Source organism: Spermophilus citellus (assembly GCF_964194105.1).
Source record: "Spermophilus citellus genome assembly, chromosome: 3".
Taxonomy (NCBI): Eukaryota; Metazoa; Chordata; class Mammalia; order Rodentia; family Sciuridae; genus Spermophilus; species Spermophilus citellus.
In genome coordinates this window covers 172,378,871-172,401,957 of record NC_138184.1, presented here as the reverse complement: position 1 = coordinate 172,401,957, position 23,087 = coordinate 172,378,871, and the positions used below count along the sequence as shown (strand labels likewise).

The 23,087-nt window shown below is 35.4% G+C and overlaps 1 protein-coding gene and 1 long non-coding RNA gene across 2 annotated transcripts in view; one reads left to right on the top strand and one right to left on the bottom strand.

Moving 5' to 3' along the window:
• FBXL13 (F-box and leucine rich repeat protein 13) overlaps nucleotides 1-23,087 on the top strand; it is a gene marked incomplete at its 5' end in the record, with an annotated part of 221,317 nt that overhangs the window by 70,089 nt on the left and 128,141 nt on the right. The window contains 2 exons of the mRNA XM_081283294.1: nucleotides 10,606-10,701; nucleotides 15,864-15,996. Of these exons, the coding sequence (XP_081139420.1) occupies nucleotides 10,606-10,701; nucleotides 15,864-15,996 (229 nt within the window). The remainder of the gene's footprint in view (nucleotides 1-10,605; nucleotides 10,702-15,863; nucleotides 15,997-23,087) is intronic.
• LOC308645281 lies at nucleotides 20,274-22,061 on the bottom strand. The gene is made up of 2 exons (XR_014021174.1): nucleotides 20,517-22,061; nucleotides 20,274-20,317 (listed from the first exon to the last, which is right to left on the bottom strand). It is a non-coding gene; the product is annotated as an uncharacterized lncRNA (long non-coding RNA).

Here is a 23,087-nt window from a genome sequence, read left to right as displayed (position 1 = left end):
ATTTGGTGTACAGGCTATAGTTTGCCAATCCCTGCTGTAGACAACCTCTATCCCCAGCAATCCCATGATGAACGTAGCTTGGCACCTCTTCTATAACATGCTAGATCTATGGCATCTGTAAGATCCTTCAAGATGAGCCAAATTCCTAATCTTACTTCCTTGTTGACATTTTTCCCCAGAGGGTGACCCATGTCATCAGAACAAATAGACTGAACCAAACTTAGAAAATTCCCTAAAGATCTTTTTTTTTTTTTGGCAACAATGCATTAATCTCAAAGGGGCCAGTTTTCATATTTTCCAGAGATTAAAAATAGACTTTTGTTAGATGTGAATGCATTTAAACCTTTGCTAGTAATTTAGGTCACTGTTAAGCAGCTTGGATAAGTGTTTTTAAATGTCATAACAAACCTCTTAGGTCCATTCCACCATTGATATCTACCCAGTAGAGTTCAGTATGGGCTTAGCCATGTTTTGTATTGATAGGCTTGCTCACAAATATTATCACTCCCATCAACTTTACCCATATTATAAAAGTCAGAAAATAGAGATTAAATTACATGTTGTAGGGGCTGGGGATGTGGCTCAAGCGGTAGCGCGCTCACCTGGCATGCGTGCGGCCCTCAGCACCACATACCAACAAAGATGTTGTGTCTGCTGAGAACTAAAAAATAAATATTAAAAATTCTCTCTCTCTCTCTCTCTCTCTCTCTCTCCTCTCTCACTCTCTCTTTAAAAAAAACAAAAAAATAAATTACATGTTGTAGGTTACATAATGTCTTAGTAATCTTGGCTTGCTAAAACAAACCCCATCAACTGGGAGGCTTAAACATCCAACATTTATTTCACAGAGTTCTGGAGGCTGGGAAATCTAAGACCCAGATGCCTGCAGATTGCTTGCAGATTCCTTTCTTGGTGAGGTCCCACTTACTGGCTCGCAAATGGCCACCTTCTCACTATATGCTCACGTGACAGAGGAAGCTCTGATGACTTTTCTTTTTCTTAAAAGAATGCTAATCCTATTATATGGACTTTACTCTCATGACCTCATCTAAACCCAATTACCTGCCAAAGATTTCACTTCCCACTACCATCCTATTGGAGATTAGGGCTTTAGCATATGGATTTGAGAAGGAATTCATCCATAACACACAGTTACCTAGAATGGGGATTCATACTCTAGTTTTCTACATTTAGGAATTGTTTCCCTACATAGTTCTTACAGAAACAGTACTCCATTCTAGAATGAGAGAATGTTCTTGCCTGATTGCAATCCTGCCTAGAATAGAATGCATCTGTTGTTTATAACACACCTCTTAGCCTATAATTTAATCCTCACCATAAAAACTGTCCTGAACATTTTCAGAATGGTTATGAAGATAATTATTGGCTCTTTTTCATCATAACCTGCTTGACAACATATAATGATGATTTTATCCACTTTTTTTCTGACAAAAGATATTTGTGTCAAAATTCTATAATCACCCAATTACTTGACAGCAAAATTTGTTCAAAAGTAAACTTCCATTTAATTGAGTCATTCTTTTAACCCAAAATTAAAATGGAACTTTGACCAGTACGAGGTCCAAAGTTTGCTGTTTTAACTAAGTGTTCCTTTTTGCATAGCATCTGATGTCAAAAAATATAACAACCTTTTCACTTCCACACACTTCAAGGGAAATTTAACTATACTCATTAAAAAGAAAACTTCCAAGAGTACAACACCAATCTACCTACATATCTTACTTGTACATTCTATTTAAGTTTAATCTTTAAAATTTTAAAATATTGATACAACACATGGACTATTCTTAGCAATTATCTTGTTCTGTATATCCAAACTAGGGAGTTTTATAGAAGTTATTCTTATTTTTAATACAGTACTTCTGATGCATAAAATGGTAGACATTCTAAAAATGTAATTAATGTGAGCTTTTCATGTCCATATGGCATCATTGGAAATACCAATAAGTCAATTATTTTCTCATGCACAAATGGTAGATATTCTAAAAATGACTATGGGGGTTATAATCCACCAAACATTGAATCCTGTGGACATATTGACCAATATTTCCAGAAATGTTCCTTAAAATATTGAAAAATATTTTGTAGTAAAAAGAAAGCAGTAATATGGCCAAATAAGTTTGAGAGATTCTGGTTAGAACAAAGTAAAAGCTTGGTTAGGAAACGTCCAGAAAAGGACAGAAAATTTAAAATAAGTACGTACTAATCCAACTTAACAAATTATATTTAAGAGGTTTTGCTTTAGGACTTTCTTTTATCCCCAGAAATACAGTAGCTTTAACCCTTTACTCTGGGCCTCTTTTTTTTTTTCTCCTGGAAATTATTCTTCCAGCATTTAAGATGCCATATTACCCATCCCGGGTCTTCCTGATTCTCCACTCTTGGTGCTCTGTTCTTTACACAATGTCCCTGTGTTAATCTGGGTTCTACAGAGAAGCAAAACTTGCATGTCTGTGTGTACATACTCTAAGGAATTGGTTCATATGATTATGAAGACTTAGAAGTCCAAGATCTATAGTTGGAGACCTCAGAGAGAGTCAATGATATAGTTCCAATCCAAGTCTGAAGGACTGAGAATCAAGAGAGCCGAGGGTGTAAGTTTCAATCTCAATCTGAGCCCTCAGGCAGGAGAAAACTCATGTCCCAGCCTGAAGACAATCAGTCAGAGAGGTAATGAGACAGAGACTTATTATTTCTTACTGTTTTTCATTCTATTCAGTCCTTCAGTGGATTTGTTGAGAACTCCTCTCATTAGGGAGGGCAAATGCTTTACCTGGTCTACTGATTTAAATGTTAATCTTATCCAGAAATATTCACACAGACATGCCCAGAAACAATGTTTAATTGAATATCTGGATCCCCATGATCCTGTCAAGTTGACATATAAAATTACCATCATAGGTCCACCCTTGTCAACTTGCACCCATACACATCTCCTTGAACCATACTTGATCTCTCAATAAAGATAATAATAAGTTCATAATTCTATATAGCACAATTCTGCTGTCCTGTTTATAATCAGAAAGGTATTAATTATTTCCTAGAAAAAGAGATAAAATACTTGAATATGTTTACTTGTCTCCTTGATATCCCATAATTTAAATGCTATAAAAGTATGTAAATACAATGATATAAAGTCAATACATCTTATGTTATATGATATCAAGAAGGAGAAGGAAGAAAACAAATATAATAGAGATATACATAGATGATACAGATATTTGATATATATTTATAACAAAATAATGAGGAATAAGCTAAAAATAATGAGGAATAATAGCTTATCCTGAGGTTACACCTGGTATTTATAGCTACCTATTTCCATGACCTGTCTGTATTCCCTTTGTTTTAAACAAGCACCTCAGGTGATCATAGTTCCTTACCTGGTATGGCGATACAAATTTTCATTCTTGAAGGGTTTGTGCCATTAGAAGACCTGCTTGGATTGGGTTGTTGTTTTCCTTGTTATTACCTAAACACAGGGCATCACTAAGAGATACCTACAAGGATCTCCTGTATTCCAGACATACTCTTCCTTATCTACATTGTGGAGTGAGAGTCCACATCCTCCTTGATCATCAGGATTAATCACCCCAGCCAGCACATGAACTGCATAGTGATTCAGAGAAAGACACAAGGAGACAAGAATGGTGGAATAGTAGTTTAAACTTCCAGTTTAATAAAATTATTGTTTTATCTCCTGGTTGAAACATTCCTTCTTTTGGAACTAGGACTTTAGGCCAGTGTCTTTCAGTTCATTAGAATATTGAGCCAGGAGAATAAGGTTATGGGAACAGGATTAGTGGATCATGAGGGGTAATAGTGAGTATGTCACTCTCATTTCTGACCTGTGAGTCCTGAGTATGGGAGAAAGTATCATAAACAGTATTAGATGCTGATTCAGAGGACATAGAGGCTTTTGGAGAATATTGCCCCAGTCCCACAATGTATTGCCAACTACCCATAATAATTAATGAGTCATCACAAGACCATTTCACCACTTTATCAAGCCAGTAACTTCAGGGTGGTGGAAAACATAGTAAGATTGGTGAAATCCATTAATGGGCCTCTGGAGGCATTTCTTTTTGCTGTGGTGTAAATTCCTCAACCAGAAGCAATACTGTATATATTAAAAACCACAACTTTCCACTAATACCCAATCCAGTCTAATACTACAGAGTTATTTCTAGTATTCTTCTCTTTCATACTTGTAAATACTTTCTATACCAAGATGTCTGATTCCCAGTTTCCTAATACTTTTATATTTTAATCTATCCCTTGTCCCATAAGTACCAAGATTCCATTGCCTGGCTGTATTTCTTATGCAAATGCCCCTTCACCTCCATTTCTTTCTGACAGGCCATGCAGGTCAGGCCCTCATCCCACAAGTAACTTCACTACTCACTATCCTAAGTTCTACTGTTATCCCCTAGGGTGACTATCTGCTTTTTCAACTTTCTTGAATTCTCATTCTTTGGCCCATTTCTTTTTTTTTTTTTACTTTATTTTAAATTTTCATTTATTGTGTACAACTTTTTTTTTTATTGGTTGTTCACAACATTACAAAGCTCTTGACATATCATATTTCATACATTAGATTGAAGTGGGTTATGAACCCCCAATTTTACCCCAAATGCAGATTGCAGAATCACGTCGGTTACACATCCACAATTTTACATAATGCCCTATTAGTAATTGTTGTATTCTGCTACCTTTCCTATCCCCTACTATCCCCCCTCCCCTCCCCTCCCCTCCCATCTTCTCTCTCTACCCCATCTGCTGTAATTCATTTCTCTCCTTGTTTATTTTCCCATTCCCCTCACAACCTCTTATATGTAATTTTGTATAGCAATGAGGGTTTCCCTTCATTTCCATGCAATTTCCCTTTTCTCTCACTTTCCCTCCCATCTCATGTCTCTGTTTAATGTTAATCTTTTCTTCCTGCTCTTCCTCCCTGCTCTGTTCATAGTTGCTCTCATTATATCAAAGAAGACATTTGGTATTTGTTTTTTAGGGATTGGCTAGCTTCACTAAGCATAATCTGCTCTAGTGCCATCCATTTGCCTGCAAATTCCGTGATTTTGTCATTTTTTATTGCTGCATAGTACTCCATTGTGTATAGATGCCACATTTTTTTTATCCATTCATCTATTGAAGGGCATCTGGGTTGGTTCCACTTGACTGGCCCATTTCTGTTTCCTGGGTTGTATTCCATGATCCACACCAGCTTCCTTTTGTAGTTTGGGCTCCCATATTCCATGCCAGGCTCCTCCCTCCCATCTAGTTTGGAAATTTCCCTCTCCTACTGAAACTCAGATATCTGCACTGTGCATCCTCTGGAGGAGACATTCTTCTCACTTTGCTTGGGCTTTGACAATTTCCCATGGTCAAAGTGTTATTCTACTACCTGTCCCCCTTGCAGGTGCCTATTTTGTTCAGCTCCACCTAATGGCTCTACAAAGGGGCAATGATACACCGCCTTCACTTATTCCTGGCAAAGTATCAGGCCTACTTGAACACTGTGATATAGGCTTTGGCACCTAATGCATAATGGGCCAAAATTGAACTTTTAACATTTCATTTTCCATCAAGAAAAAGGGTCTTTTCCATTTCTTCAGTGGTCTCCTGGTTAGTAGTAGGACCACTTACTCCATCGGTAGATAGTGGTGCTAGAGGGAAGTACCTGATTTAGCTGAAAGAAAACTAGCCCTTCACAGAAATGTTTTTTATTATTTATTCTTTCTTCTTAAATTATAAGGCTCAAGAAATATAGATATCTTGACATAATGGGAACCCTTTCTTTAGCTTGACTTTACCATGTTGTTTTTGAAGAATGACCTGGCCACTACACATTCGCATACGAAGTGCTGTCTAGTTGCTTAAGAGGTATTTCTATGGTTGGTTATTGATGCCCACCATCACATAATTCTGTGATGGATAAATTGTGTTTAATTTAGATTTATACTGTAACTCTTTCCCTCCTTGATAATTGGATCTGGAGTTATTTTGTTGTTCTCTACTGTGTTTATAGCAAGAATTTCCACATTAAATGCATTACTATCCAGGGTATTTAACAAATAAGTAGGGAATACTGGTACTACTAGAGAATTTAGTTCTCAGGAAGTTCATGGAGAGCTGGCTCATCTTGGAGACCAGGGAATTTAAAAATTTTAGAATCACAGAAACTTTGTGATGAAGGGGACTTAGAATTGATGTCTTCTTACAGGCTCCTCCACCCAAACTCAGAATCCCCTCTGAACATATCCAGTGCTCCCTCATACTCAGTGAATAGGCACCCTTTCTGGTCAGTTGGCCATGTTAGCTCTTCCTTCCTTCTTGTTGCTACTTTTGTATGGGACACATGTGCTGATACCTCTAATACCAATCTAATGACACAGGGTGTTAGAGAAAAGTTAATTCTAACCAAGAACACTGTATATTCCTTTTGGGGGGCTTGCTTGTTTTGTATGGAAGAGAAAAAATTTTAAAAACCATTTTTGTGCTAGAAGATATTAGAGGTTTTTCTTAATGTAAAGCTGAAATCTGTCTGCTGTGATATCCTCCTAGGGGCTCTGGTTTTGTCACATAAGATCAAAATGAAAATAGCTACTGGGTTCCAGTGCTTCAGTGTATTGTAAAATTTCCATCTCCCCATCCCGAGAACCACTTCTAGTCTCTTCCAAGAGTATCACTGATTTTCACATTGAGTCAGAAGTAGGAAGTAGACTGTAGGCTTGAAAGGTCTCTGCTCTAGGTAGACTTCTTGCAGCTGCCTCTGTAACCTTAACTGAAATCATTGTATCTCACCAGGCACCATTTCAATTTCTTTGAGGCATGGTTGGCTTCCTTGAACTGGTGAATCCCTTTTCCTTTTCTTTCCCTTTGCCAGGGGTTAAAGTGTTCAGTTTTTTTCTCTTGTTACATCTATCCATTTCCCTCATGATGTGGGCTTTCTTTCTCCTTTCTCATCCCAATACTTCTTCACTAGATGCTCTTCTTTTTCCTGAAATTCAAAGCACCCTGGCTCATAGTGGTGCTGAAACATATTATTGAGTATGCTCAGATTTCATGCTCATATATAGACTTTCAGTGGCATATGGTTTTCTTAAAATGCCCCGTTTTCTGATATGTGTTGTCAATTTTATGGGTTAGGATGTGTCTTGCATAGAGTACTTGGTGATTATCTATGGAATTGAATTAGAAATCATACTCTTCTTCCTTGATGTTCTTCCCAGGTTGCCATATCGGCAACAGTGTTCCATGTGGAATTAATTTCTAGTATTTCTAAATGTAATTACATATGAATGTTTTAAAACTTTCAGTTATAATTTATAATAGTGGCCCCACTCCTTAGGAGAAACTATAGGTTTGTGGTAATTGTACTTAAATTCTTTGAAACAGTTTATTCTACATTGAATTGTGGAACACTTGCCTTTTAAGTATTTCTGGGAAATGGTCTATGGAATGAATGTGGTGTGACATTATAAACTAGGTACTAAACAATTAAGTGTTAAAAGAGCTAGTGAAGAAAATGGCAGCTCCTCATTTATTGGAAAAGACATAAAAATCCCCACACATCGGAAAAAGCATTATGTAGTCTTATTCTAATCATCTTTCTCTGTTCTACTACATGGACCACAATGCAAATGCAAGTCTGAATCCATTTATGAAAGAATTTAACATGTAAATGATAGGTATGATCTATTTAGATATGGGCTTTTTGTTGTAATTAATACCCTCTTAGAATTTATAGTTGAGAAGAACTTAAATCATACAATATGGAAAAATAAACTCTTAGATTAAAATTACCATATGGCAATACAATTAAGAGACTAATTTTAACTATCTGGCCATAAATTACAAAAGTAATCACAAAATTTTAGGTATGGAAGAGGTCTTTAGAAATTATTTCACCAAAGACCCTTTTTTTACAGATGAGGAAACGGACTCAGAGGAGTTAGGTGACTGTACTAGGTTGACTAGTGTCCTCCAAAATTAATGTACTTCTGGAACCTCAGAAAGTGACCTTATCTGGAAATCTGGAAATAAGATTTTTGCAGAGAATAAGTCATGCTGTGTTTGAATGGGTCTTAAATCTAATACCTGGTGTCTTTATGAGAGGAAAGAGGGAACCAAACACACACAGGAGGGAAGGCCGTGTGACAAGAGGCAGAAGTTGGAGCAGTGATATAGCTGTAAGACAAAGAATGCAGAAGAATCCTGGCAACCACCAGAGGCTAAGGTGGCAAGGAAGGACTTTCTATAAGGGCTTCAGTGGGGCGCCACCCTCTCAACTCTGTTTTCAGGCTTCTTACCTCCAGAACAGAGGGAACAAATTTCTGTTGTTTTGAGCCATCCAGTTTGTGGCAATTTGTTATGGCAACCTAAGCAACTAGTATAGTACCCTTCCAAGGAGAGGTGGTCTCTGTAATAAAGGCTCAGTGAATAGAAGCCCAGTCCATTCTGAGCAGCTGTGCTCAGTTTTCCTGTCTGCTTTGTGTGTGTGTCATAGGGACTCGGAAGTGCTTGCTCAGGAACTTTATTTCTTAATTGGCTGAATTACAGTTTACTGCCTTTAAGGCTTTGCTTCCCATCTCACTTTTTATCTAGATTGTTATTATACAACTCTTGAACAAGTTATTTGTCTCTTGCAGTCTCAGAAATTTGGCTCTATGGAAGTGTGGCTAATTTAACTTTTCTAGGTTGCTTTTACCTCTCTGGACATAAGGCCTAATTATCATACTTCCTCTCTTTAAAATACTGTACAAAGTACATGTATGAAGACATGAATTGGGTGTCAACCTACTTTATATACAAACAGAGATATGAAAAATTGTGGTATATATATATGTAATAAGAATTATAATGCAAAAAAAAAACACAAAGAACATGTATAAAGACATGGATTGGTATGAACATACTTTATATACAAAGATATGAAAAATTGTGCTCTATATGTATAATAAGAATTGTAATGCCATTTCAATGCCATTTCTTGGCCATTTCAATGATTGACTTAATTGTTAGCATAATTTGTTCCTTCAATAGTTTATACAGAAAAAAAGTGAAATTTTAACTTTATTTGCAATGGTTTTTGATGCACAAAAGTTTTGAATTTTGATGAAATTTAGATTTTTTTTCCTTTGTGGCTTATATCATAGCTAAGGACTTTTGTTAAACTCAAGGTCATGAAGATTTACCCCATGTTTGCTTTTAAGAATTTAATGGTTTTACCTCTGATATTTAGGCCATTGATTTCTTTTGAATTTTTAAAAATATGAAATGAGTGTGTGGGGGGAGGTCTAAATGCATTTTTAAAAATATTTGAATATCCAATTGTCTCAGCACCATTCATTAAAGATACTCTTCTTTCCCCATTGAATTGTATTGGGCTTCTTGTTGAAAATCAGTTGTTCAAAGATGCTAAGTAGGGGCTGGGGTTGTGGCTCAGCTGTAGAGCGCTCACCTAGCATGTGCGAGGCCCTGGGTTCGATCCTCAGCACCACATAAAATATAAATAAAATTAAAGGTATTGTGTTCAACTACAACTAAAAAAAAATTTTAAAAGATGCTAAGTATTTCTGGATTCTCAAGTCTTATTACATTGGTCTACATATTAATCCTGTATTTTGATGTTTTGATTATTATAGCTTTGTATTGGCCCTCTTTGTTCTATTTTGAAGTTATTTTGGCTATTTTGAACCCTTGTGATTCCATATGAATTTGAGGATTGGCTTTTCCATTTCTGCAAAAGGAGTCTGAAAAATTAATAGGGTTGCGTTGAATCTATAGATCACTTTGGGTTGAACTGGTATCGGTGTTTTTATTGTTATTTGTTCTTTGAATATTTGATATAATACTATTATAAAACACTCTGAGCTTGTGTTTGGTGTTCACTCAGGGGCAGACTGATTCAGTTCCTTATTGTTATTGTGTCTTCCAATTCACAAAATGGAATATTCAATGTTTTGTATGATTCTTTCACCCCCTTAAATTTATTCCTATGTATTTTATTCAAAAGTGAATTTATTAATATGAAATATTTCAGGCATGCAAAGAAATGTAAAAAAATGAGTACTTGTGTACTCACCACCCAGTTTAATAAATAAGCCAGGTGCAGTGATTCATGCTTGTGATCCCCCAAACTTGGGAGACTGAGACAGGAGGATCACAAGTTTGACACCAGCCTCAGCTAGTTAGTGATGCCCTAATCAACTTAGGAAGACCCTGTCTCAAAATAAAAAATAAAAAGTCCTGGGTATTTGGCTCTGTGTTTAATTATCCCCTAAATTCAATCACTGGTGGAAAAAAAATAAAAAATAAAAAATAAAGGATCACATTGTACAAAAGGCATCGGCAGATAAGTTCTAATACTTTGGATAAAATTTCTATCTTCAGATAAAATTCTAGTGCTTAAACTTTTGCTATACAATATATGGATTATATTACCATTTAGTCTCTCTTAATCTCTCTTCCCCTCCCTCCACCCTTGCATGCATGTGTGCACACACATAAGAAGTGGGAAGAATTGCATCAAAGTTTACACATTTTTCAAAATTGTGTATTTCTTTTCTTTGCACTTAGATTTTCTCGTACCTTGGTTTAAGAGATGTGATAATATGTGGTCAAGTAAACCACTCCTGGATGGTGATGATACAAATAACTAAATTGTGGAATGCTGTAAGTAGCTACTCTCTGAACTATGGGGTCATTTTAGTTCTTAAGGGCCAATGGACTGCTATAAGACCTGCTTTAGTAGGGACCACCTTCTTCCTTGCTCCTTACTCTGTGGCCACCAGCAACAAGTGCATTTGTTTTTCTTTAGTCTGGGCAGAAGCTTGGAGGGAGAGATAAAAAAGAAAATAATGTTATTTTAAGAGACATATTAGTATTTTAAATAGTAGATATGAATTGAATATTATATTAGTATTGAAGCAAAGCCTGTTTTATTGAATATTTTATACCCTATCCTGGCTTCATTATTAATATGTGCCTGATTCCTTCATGAGTATATACTGTATGTTGAATCCTTGCCTATGAGGAAGACAGTTTAGACTGTGTGGTTTGTAATGACCTATTCATCACTCATAATTTGGAAGGATTAGTTCTACTAAAAAGAAAGAAGAAAGAATGACCTTATGTGCATGGCTAATGGTAGGTAAGATGAGGGGTTTGAACTCGAAGAGGACAGAACTGACTGATAATTAAATTCAAAGTATGACATTGATTTAAGCATTTAGCTGAAACATCCAATTTGTGAGTAGCCAATTCCTCATTTTGTCATTTCTCATTGCCTGTTTTTTAATAATTGTGACACATTTAAACACAAATAAAAGCAAAAATAAAACAAAGGCCAAAATATAATTATGGAAATAGAAATTTACTAAACATAAAGAAACCTAACCTCCTATTCTGGCATTGTTCTTCCTGCCACGTTCTCATATTCTCTACATCTTTATCCAATGAGGGCAGAAGTGCTGGCTTTTTCTAATTTCTGCCAGGCTGCTGCAGGATTTGTCCTGATCTTAATATTGCACATATTATTTCTCCTTCAGAGCATTTGGATTCATTTTTTTCTTTTTTATGAGTGTTCCAAAGCGAAAAGGAACATCCCCAAACATTTGTCACATAAATAAGAGATTTATTCATATAAATAATATGAAGAGATGATTCGTAAAGTGTGGTCCTAAGACCAGCAGCATCAGCAACATCCAGGAACTTGTTGGAAATGCAAATTCTCAGGCCCCACCCCAGAGAAATTCTGGGAGTAGCAAATCAGCAATCTGTTTGTTTGGATCGTTAAATCCACCCAGATGATTCTGATACAGGCTAAAGTCTGAGAATCACTACATTAAACTAAAAATAAACTTAAGGCACGAGTATCTGATTTGTTAGCTCAGATGGAATCAATTCTCTTGATATTGTCATACAGAGTGAGAATACAACAGTTCAGCCAAGAATGGGGAGGGTGCTCTGATGACATGTTTGGTTGACTTATAGATTAGTGCCCTTGGCACCTTGTCAACTCCTCTTAGTTTCTGTAAGTTTCAGAGATTCTGAAAAATGGGGTCAGTCCCCCTATTCACAAGTCAATCTAATCACAGGATATCATCCATCCTCCATCATTAGCAATAAGGAAGGTGGAGAAGTCAGCTATTGACTGGACTTTAGACAACAGGGAAAATGATGGCCATTGATTATTGATACACAATCATAGTTGTTGAGAATACAGTGTTATCCAGGAAACAGATAAGTCATATGTGGTTACTTTTTATTGTTGATGACTCTTCTTCCAAGTGTCTTCTTGGAATGAGAAACACAGGCATGATCCAAGTTACAAAAATAGTACTAGGGAAGAATAGGACAGAAATGTCAGTCTAGAAGTCCACATTGGAAAATGCCAGAGTGTGTGTCTGCATGCATGCAAATGCACTGACAATATCAAGAAGGCTTTGTTTATGTGTTGCATATATTAATCCTATTCCCTTATGAATTTTTAAAATTTCTGCACTCATATTTTGTGCTGTTTTATTATGTTTTTGAATAATTGTAGCTAATATTTACTGAGTTCTGCACTGAGCACATTAAGTTGCATTTTCTTAGTTCACCCCTGAAGTTTCCTGAGTTAGGCACTATTATCTTTCTCACTTTACAAATGAAAAACAAAAACATAAGATAAAGACATTGTATCCATCTACAACTAAAACATATATTAACAAAACCAAAAACTAAGGCTTAGTTAAGTAATAGCCCAAGTTGTTAAGTGGTTGGATTGGAATACAAACTCTGATCACTCTGACTACAAAGCATATACTCTTATTTAGCAAATATTTTTTAAGGAAATGCCACTTTTGCCATTTAATTTCCCCCTACCTGGATACACAGGATTTCTGCTTTCCAGGTTCTTTTAAAATAATAGAATCTTGGTGGGACTGGTGATACACACCTGTAACCCCATCCATTTTGCAAAACTGAAGCAGGAGGATTGCAAGTTCAAGGCCAGCCTGGGCAACTAGTTAGACCCTGTCTCAAAATAAAACATAAAAATGGATGGGGATGTAGCTCAGTGGTAGAGTGCTTGTCCAGCACATGTGAGGCCCTGGGTTCAATCCTTAGTGCTATGGATGGGGAGAGGGGAATCTTGAACTCTGAGAACCAACTCTCATCAAAAAATTGACATTGAGGAGTAAAATTCATGTAGGATTTGGTCCATTAAATCCTCTAGATATTGTGAATTTTGTTCTTGGACTGAATTATACAATCAGAGAGAGTAACATAGTTGGATCTTGTTTCTTTAGGTTTTCTGTAAATTGTGCTTTTTTTTTTAACCCTGAATTCAGCTATTGATCAATGTTTTGTTGTAAGAAGTCCCTCAATTTATTTAATTAGCTTCTTAGCTTGTTTCTCTCTCTTTCTATTAAAATCCTTTAGTGTACATCCTTTTCCTCATTTTAAAAATACATATGAGTGTGGAGCTAGGGTTGTAGCTCAGTGGTAGAGCACTTACCTAGCATGTGTGAGGCACTGGGTTAATCCTCAGCACCACATAAAAATAAATAAGTAAGGTAAAGGTATTGTGTCCATCTACAACTAAAAAAAATATATATATATTAAAAAAATACACGATTGAGGGCTGGGGATGTGGCTCAGTGATTGAGTGCCCCTGTTTAACAACATGGGAGGGCAATTCAGAAGCATCTACTTAATTTGCAGACACTCAAATCTAGGACCCAAGCAATTGCATTTCTAGGTATATAGCCTAGAGAAACTCACAGATGTTCTCAAGTCATGTGTTTAAAACAGCAGAAACACTACACACAACCTAAATGTCCATCAATGGAAGAAGAAATATTTTTTAAAAATAATAACTTATAAAATATATACAATGGAGTGATGGAATGCTATACATATTTTTTTTGGTGGTACTGGAGATTGAACCAGGGGTACTCTACCACTGAGCTATATCCACAGCCCTTTTAATTTTTTTATTTTGAAGATCTCAGTAAGTTACCCTGACTGGCCTTGAATTTGCAATCCTCCTGCCTCAGTCTCCCAAGTTGCTGGGATTGCAGTCCTGTGCCACTGTGCCTGGCTACTAGATAGATAGTAAACTAAAGAGTTAAATAAACCTGAATGCATCTCTAAAATAATATTGAGAAAAAAAGTAGATAATCAGTCATCATCAAAATTAAAAATTTGGGGGCTGGTGCTGTGACTCAGTGGTAGAGTGCTCACCTAGCATTTGTGAGGCACTGGGTTCAATCCTCAGTTCCACATAAAAATGCAATAAAGATATAAAAAAAATTAAACATTTTTGGATCCAGCAATCCCACTACTAGGTACGTATCCAAGGGAAATAAAATCCATATATCAAAGAATCACCTGCACTCCCATGTTTACTGCAGGACCACTCACAATAGCCAAAATTTGGAATCAACCTAAATGTCAACAACAAAGGAATGAGGGGGAAATGTGGTATGTAGACACCAAAGAATACTATTCAGCCATTAAATAGAGGAAATCTTGTCATCTGCAACATGTAGGGAACTAGAGAACATAATGTTGAGTGAGATAAGCCATACCCAGAAAGACAAATACTATATGATCTCATATTTATATGGAATCTTTAAAAGTTGGCCCACAGAAGTAGAGAGTAGAATACAGGTTAAGAGACTGGAGAGGAGACAGGAAAAGGCAAGGCTGGTGTACAAATGCATGGTTATAAAAGTGAATAAGTTCTGATGTGCCATTGCACAGTACAGTGACTGTATTTAACAATGATGTGTATTTTAAAAGAGCTAATAGAGAAGTTTTGGGATGCTTGCCACAAAGAAATGATAAATGTATGAAGTGATGGATATGCCAGTTACCCTGATTTGATCATTATACCATGCATGAATGTATCAGAACATAATTGTTCCCCATATAGATGTATGATTATATGAAAATGTAAAGAATATTTTAAACAAACAAAAATATTTTAAAAATACATGTTTGTATCTGCAGGATAAATTCTTAAAGGTAACATCATTATGATAAAAGTTAAATTGATTTATAATCAAAAAAGTATATGGTGTTATAGAGTGACTTTTGCTCCAAGATTTTTTTTAGTTCTGCCTGCTTTTTGAAATCTATCATCTCATTGTTAAACTATTTTGTATACCTTAACTCACAAGTGGGAGACTAGATGTTGTCTCATGTGTTAAATCATTTAATAATAATAATAATAAAGAAGCCATTTGTGGACTTGGGATATAGCTCAGTGGTTACAGTGCTTGCCTAGCATGTACAAGGGTTTTTAGTTTAGTTTTTTTTTTTTTTTTTTGGTGGACACAACACCTTTGTTGGTATGTGGTGCTGAGGATCGAACCCGGGCTGCAAGCATGCCAGGCGAGCGTGCTACTGCTTGAGCCACCTCCCCAGACCCCATGTACAAGGCTTTTTAAATTTTTTTTAATTTGTTCTTTTTAGATAGACATGACAGTAGAATATATTTTGACCTATTATACATACATGGAGTATAACTTCCCATTCTTGATGTACAAAGCTTTGATTCTCAGAAACATACACATACATACCCCCAAAGCCATTTGTGTTTAATGTGATATATTTTTTATTGGCAAACTCAAATCATTTTGGAATTGTGTTTGTATGTGTGTATATTCCTTTTTTACTTATGAAACTTATATTCTCTAGTAGAACACTCTAATATTTTACTCTTTTTTTCTATTTGGGAATGATGTGATGGAGAACTTTTAGTACTTGATAATTTAAAATATTTAAAATTTTTATATGAAACATATTTTTTGCATTTCTTAATGCCTTTTGTTTATCCTTTTTAGATTAACTTTTCCACGGTGAAGAATACAGTTACAGATAAATATGTAGTGTCTACTTTGCAAAAGTGGCGTCTAAATGTGCTGTGTTTGAATTTTCGTGGTTGTCTTCTCCGACCCAAAACTTTGAAATATGTCAGTAAGTATGTTCATTACAATATTTGTCTTGCTTTTCTATTTTCTAATTAAATAGATGAAAAAAAAAACATAAATAAAAGGGAAACTTAAGTGATAACCTTAGGTCAAAGAATGTGGACTGCAACCACACTAAAAACTTATAATATGGTTAGTTCTTACTTGATTATATGCTCTGGGAGTGAGTTGGTCCTTTGTGCATTCTTGATCAATATTTGATCTTGCATTTGTCTATTTATGTATCATCAATTTATCTACACCTGTAATCCCAGCAGCTCAGGAGACTGAGGCAGGAAGATCACAAGTTCAAAGCCAGCCTCAGCAACCTAGTGAGGCCCTCAACAACTTATGGAGACCTTATCTCAGAGTGAAAAATATAGGACTGGGGATGTAGCTCACTGGTTAAGCTCCCCTGGATCTCTCTCTCTCCCACTCTTTCTCACCCCTCCTTCCCTCTCCCTCTCCCACTTTCTCCCCCACACTATTAAGAACATATCCTCACTTAACAAAATCTAGCAATAAACAGTAAATAAACTCCCTCAAACCCATTCATTTACTGAAAGGTACCCAGTATTATCATTTTTCTGTCTTTCTAAGATACATTTATATAGACGTGATTTAAAATACACAGTTTTAACTTCTGACATAAAAGAGATCATATTGTTTTAGATTTTCTTTTTTATGTCTTGGAAGTCTTTGCATGTCAGTATGTACAGACCTACTAAATTCTTTTTATATATTGTAAAACCATTTTATAGATAGACCATAATTTATTTAATCTTCCTCTAGATGAACAATAAAGTTATTTCTATTTTTTCCAAGCTGCTTTGTACTTGCAATGTGATTTTTGTCTTTAACCTATATCTCTCTTGAGATGTGGTTTTTACGTACCATGCATGTACTTTTAGAAATGAAACAAATTATTTTTAAAAGCATATTCCATACTGATTCCAGATAATGAAGAAGAATGCCATATATAAGCATAAGCATTAACTTGGATAAGTCTAAAAATAGGGTAAAATCAAGTTGCAGGATGACACATGCACATACACATAATTATATCACATATAATTTAATATAAATTTTTAATGTGAAAACTTAATATGTATATAGTTTGCATTTTATTTTGAAATTAGTGCAAATATATATACCCATGTACACATATTTATGTTTTTTAAGGACATAGCACAACATGCTAACACATAAAAACATGAATAGAAGTAAAAAACTCTAAATGCAAGATAGTGTTTATGGAAGGGGTGGAGAGTTTAATGAAACGAAGAAGAGGTACACAAGGAATCACTGTTGTTATCTATAAACTTTTTTATTGAAAAAAGAAATTGTACAGAATGGAATAATTCTGATTGATTGTTGCTGGTGCTAAAGAAAACTATAGTTTTTTTTTATTTTGGATGATGTTATTATTTTGGACCATATATAAAATTCAGTTCTTGGTTTTAATAGTTTGTCAGTTGATCCTCTTGGGTTTTCTAGGTAAATGGTCATATCATCTGGGATTATTCACAGTTTTGTGTCCATTCAATGTTATATTTATATCTTTTTATTCCCATTTGATTACATTGCTAGGGATCTCCTTTGCAAGGTTGAAAAGTAGCAGAGATATGTGGAATACTGCATGTTCTTGACTCCTCTTTTCATATTTTTAATGAAAATAATGTTCATATGATTACATTTTAAAATTTCCAGAATACATCTTGTTGTGGGGATATAATGCTATCCTCACTTTAACAACAGTTTTCTTCTCCATATTTATTTCTTATTCAGTCTGATTATATCTGCCTTTGTTTTTTTTGTTTCATTTTGTTTTTTTTACACCCATGATATATGGTGTATTTTGACATTTTATACATTTTATACATGTGATAGGGTGCAACCCATCACAATTTTTGTACCATTCTTGTGGTTAAACATGATATGGAGTTACACTGGTTGTGTATTCATATGTGAGCATAGGAAAGTTATGTCTGATTTATTCTACTGTCTTTCCTATTCCCATCCCATCTCCCTTCCCTTCATTCCCCTTTGTCTAATCTAATGAACTTCTATTCTTCCCTCCCTGCTAATTATGTGTTATCATCTGTATATCAAAGAGAACATTTGGCCTTTGGCTTTTTGGGATTTTGATTTATTTCACTTAGGGTTTTCACATTGGTATTATTGGAACTGATAGTCTCCAGTTCCATCCATTTACTGGCAAGTACCATAATTCTTCTTTATGGCTGAATAATATTTCATTGTGTACATTTACCAAATTTTCTTTATCCATTCATCTGTTGAAGAACATCTGAGTTGTTTCCAAAGCTTGACTATTATGAATCGAGCTGCTATAAACATTGATGCATCTGCATCACTGTAGTATGCTGATTTTAAGTCATTTGGATATAAGCTGAGGAGTTGGGTAACTGGGTCAAATGGTGGTTCCATTCCAAGTTTTCTGAGGAATCCCTGTACAGCTTTCCAGAGTGGTTGAACCCAGTTTGTAGTCCCACCAGCTATGTATGAGTGTACCTTTTACCCTACATCCTTGCTAATATTTATTGTTACTTGTATTCTTGATAACTGTCATTCTGACTGTAGTTAGATGGAATCTCAGTGTAGTTTTAATTTGCATTTCTCTAATTGCTAGAAATGTTGAACATTTTTTCATACTTTTTTTGACCATTTATATGTCTTCTCCTATGAAGTGCCTGTTCAGTTCATTTGCCTGTTTGATTGGATTATTTGTTTTTTTTGTGTGTGAGTGTGTTAAGTTTTTTGAGTTTTGTGTATATACTGGAGATTAATGCTCTATCTAAGGTGCAGGTGGTAAAGATTTTCTCCCTTTCTGTAGGCTCTCTGTTCATGTTCTTGATTGTTTTCTTTGCTATGAAGAAGCTTTTTAGTTTAATGTGAGCACTCTACCACTGAGCTACAGCCCCAGCCCAATCCTTTTTATTTCTGTAAACTGGATACTAACATACATACTTTCATTTCATATTTTAGTGATATTTGTCCTTTCTTGTTTCTTTGTCAATATAGCTAAAATATTATCAATTTTTTGATTGTTTCAACCTACCAACTTTTTGATTCTTTTTTTTATTGGTAAAATATATATAATATCAAAATTTTGGTTGTAATTCCTATAATTGTACAGTTCTATACAGTTACATTTGCATTGCTGTCAACTATCACCATCCATCTCCAGAACTTTTGCATCTTACAAAATTGAAACCTGTACCCATGTAGAATAACTCTTCATTTCTTCCTGCCTGGCCTGTGGTAACCACCATTCTAATGTCTATCACTATAAACTTGATGATTCTAGGTATCTCACGAAAGTCGAATTATAGAATATTTGTCCTGTTACTAGCTTTTTTTTTTTAAACATATGTCTTCAAGGCTCACTCATGTTGTGACATGTGTCAGAATTTCCTTCCTTTTTAAGGGTGAATAATATTTGTGCATGTGTGTGTGTGTGTGTGTGTATACCACATGTTGTTTATCAGTTCTTCCATCAATAGACACTAAGATTGTTTCTACTTTTTGCTACTGTGACTTATGTTGCTGTGAATTCAGGTGTTCACACAATTTCTAACTCTTCTTCTAGTCTCTATTTAGTTTATCTCTACTGCAATCTTTATTATCCTGGTTGTTTGGGGCTTCATTTGATCTTCTTTTCCTAGTTACTTTAAAAAATTATCAATAACAGAAATGTATTTTTTAACAGACACGTATAAATTATACACACTTATAGGAAACCATGTGTTTTGATACATTATGTAGTGTTCGAATCAGGGTAAATATATCTATCTCCTCAAACATTTATCATTCCTTTATGGTAAAAATATTCAAAATCCTTCATTCTAGTTTTTAAAAAAATATCCAGAACATTTTAATTATTTATACTCACACTACTGCACAGTAGTTATGTTTCTAGTTTTTTGTTTTGTTTTGGTACTGGGGATTGAAACCAGGGGCACTTTAACAAGCTATCCCTTTTTATTTTTTAATTTGAGACAGAGTTTTTTTGAAGTTGCTGAAGGTCTCCCTAAGCTGCTGAGACTGACTGGCCTTAAACTTGGAATTCTCCTGCCGCAGCCTCCAGAATTGCTGGCATTATAGGCATGTGCTACTGTACCCAGCCTATTTCTAGTTTCTTTTTATTTATTTATTTTTTAGTTTTAGGTGGACACAATATCTTTATTTTACGTTTATGTGATGCTGAGGATCAAAACCAGCGCCTCGGAGCACTCTACCACTGAGCCACAACCCCAGCCCCTATTTCTACTTTCTTAATGTGAAAAATTATGTTGCTGATTTGGGACCTTTCTTTTTTTTTTTTTTTTTTTTTAAAGAGAGAGTGAGAGAGGAGAGAGAGAGAGAGAGAGAGAATTTTTAATATTTATTTTTAGTTCTCGGCGGACACAACATCCTTGTTGGTATGTGGTGCTGAGGATCGAACCCGGGCCGCACGCATGCCAGGCGAGCGCGCTACCGCTTGAGCCACATCCCCAGCCCTGGGACCTTTCTTCTTTGTCTTTATAATAATCTTCTGCTTCTGCTTTATTTTTTTTTTAGAGCAGTTTTAGGTTCTCAGAAAAACTGAACAGATTGTATAGGAATTCCCTTTATATTCCCTGCCCCCACACATTTTAGTTCCCCACTATCAACATCTCCCACAGGAGCCACACATTTGTTAACAATTGATGAACCTACATTGATATGTCATTATATCTCAAAGTCCATAGTTTACCTTAGAGTTCAATCTTGGTGGTGTACATCTAGGAATTTGGATAAATTTATAATTATATATCTATTATTATAGTATTTTATTTCATTCCTCTAAAAGGTCTGTGCTTTGTTCAGTCATTGCTTCCCCTTGTCAACCTCTTGCAGCCACTGATCTGTTTATTGTACCTATAGTTTTGCTTTTTCCAGAATGGCATATAGTTGGGATAATATAGTAGTAGCCTTTTCTTTCACTTGGAACATGCAATTAAGTTTCTTTCTTATCTTTTCATATACCGCAATTCATTTATTCCTTCATCTATTGAATAGTATCTTGGCTGCTTCCAAGTTTGAGCAGTTATGTGCAAGTTTGTGTGTGTGAGTTGTGTGTGTGCGTGCGCCTATGGGCATAAATTGTGTTAGCTTCCTGTCACTGTGAAAAAATACCTAATATAAACAACTTAAAAGGAAGAAATGTTTATTTTAGCTAAGGGTATCAGTGGTTTCAGTCTGTGTACTTGTGGCATCATTGCTTCTGGGCCTATGGAGAGGCAGAGGCACGTGGCAGAGGAAAGCTGCTTACCTCATAGTGGCAAGGAAGCAAACAGGGAGGAAACAGGGAGGGGCTAGGATTGGGGGCATATGAATATCCTGAAGATATTCCCTCATATGAATGGGATATAATCCTTTGGGAGGCACTTAACAGCCAAACTATAACCTAGTGTTCAACTCATTTGATTAGATAACAAGATGCACGATTGGAGATTGTGTAGTGGGAGGGTGGTTAGTTTTGTAAGAGACTGCAAAACTATATTCTAGGGTGGCTGTACCGCTTTGCATTCTCATCAGCAATGAATGAGAGTCCCTATTGCTCCACATCCTCTCCAACATTAGGTATTGTCAGTGTTCTGGATTTTAGTCATTCTAATAGAGCGTAGTGGTATCTCGTTTTTGTTTTTACAATTTATGTCCCTAATGACATAAGATGTGGAGTATTTCATTTACCTATGTCTTTTTGGTGAGGTGTCTGCTGAGGTTTTTGGCCCACTTTTAAATCAAGTTGCTATCTTACTGTTGAGTTTTAAGAGTTCTTTGTATATTTTGGATAATGGTTCTTTGTCAGATGTGTCTTATGCAAATATATCCACCAAATTTGTGGCTTGTTTTTTCATTCTTTTGATCTATCTTCTTTTAAAAAATAGGCATTTACAGCTATAATCTTCCCTTATTTTTTTTAACTTCTTTCACATAAAGACTTCCTGATACTTAGGCACAGGCTCACTGGAAAGTTTGGGATAGGAGAAGAAAGGGTAACATAGGTTGTAACTTGTGTGAAGTACAGACAGACAATGAAAATGCCTAAGTCAAACTCTCTACTGTGCAGTGCACATGTTGACTGTATGTTCATTGTATCAGATAATGGCATGTTTTATATTCTGACACATAATATATATAGTAGTTTACAACTGGATCTGAGATCAAGATAACCTAAAATATTTTGTTGCTTTAGACTTTTTGATATTTTGTTGTCTATTTTAAAATGTTTATTTAGTATTCATCTGGAAGTATAATTCTTGGTACAAATACCTTTGTCACAGAAATACTTCAGCATGCAAGCCTGAAAAGATCTTGATTTTTTTAAAAGGCAATAAATATGTTTCATGTTTGTGATATTTAAAATTTGCTACCTGTTATTTATTTATTTATTTATTTTTATCATTATTTTCTTTTTATTGGTTGTTCACAACATTACAAAGCTCTTGACATATCATATTTCATACATTAGATTGAAATGGGTTATGAAACCCCAATTTTACCCCAAATGCAGATTGCAGAATCACGTCGGTTACACATCCACAATTTTACATAATGCCCTATTAGTAATTGTTGTATTCTGCTACCTTTCCTATCCCCTGCTACCTGTTATTTAATTAGACCAGTTTTAATTCAAGCATTCTAGTAAGCTTGAATGTGTTAAAGATAAAAGCTATTCTCAGAGATGTTTTAGCTTTTCCATTTTCACCCTAGCTTCTCCACTGGTGTGTCTAGAATTATACACATTCCTTTCAAGGAGTTTGGTTTTTGGATTTCTAGGTTGAAGAAAAATATTGGCCAATCTTTGGGGCTGTTTGGTTGAGCACAATAGTTGTAATCCTCATGTCAATATAAGCTTTAGAATAAAATTAACCTTAAAATGTTATCTTAAGGGCTGGGGATGTGGCTCAAGCGGTAGCGCGCTCGCCTGGCATGCGTGCGGCCCGGGTTCGATCCTCAGCACCACATACAAACAAAGATGTTGTGTCCGCCGAGAACTAAAAAATAAACATTGAAAAATTCTCTCTCTCTCTGTCTCTCTCTCTGTCTCTC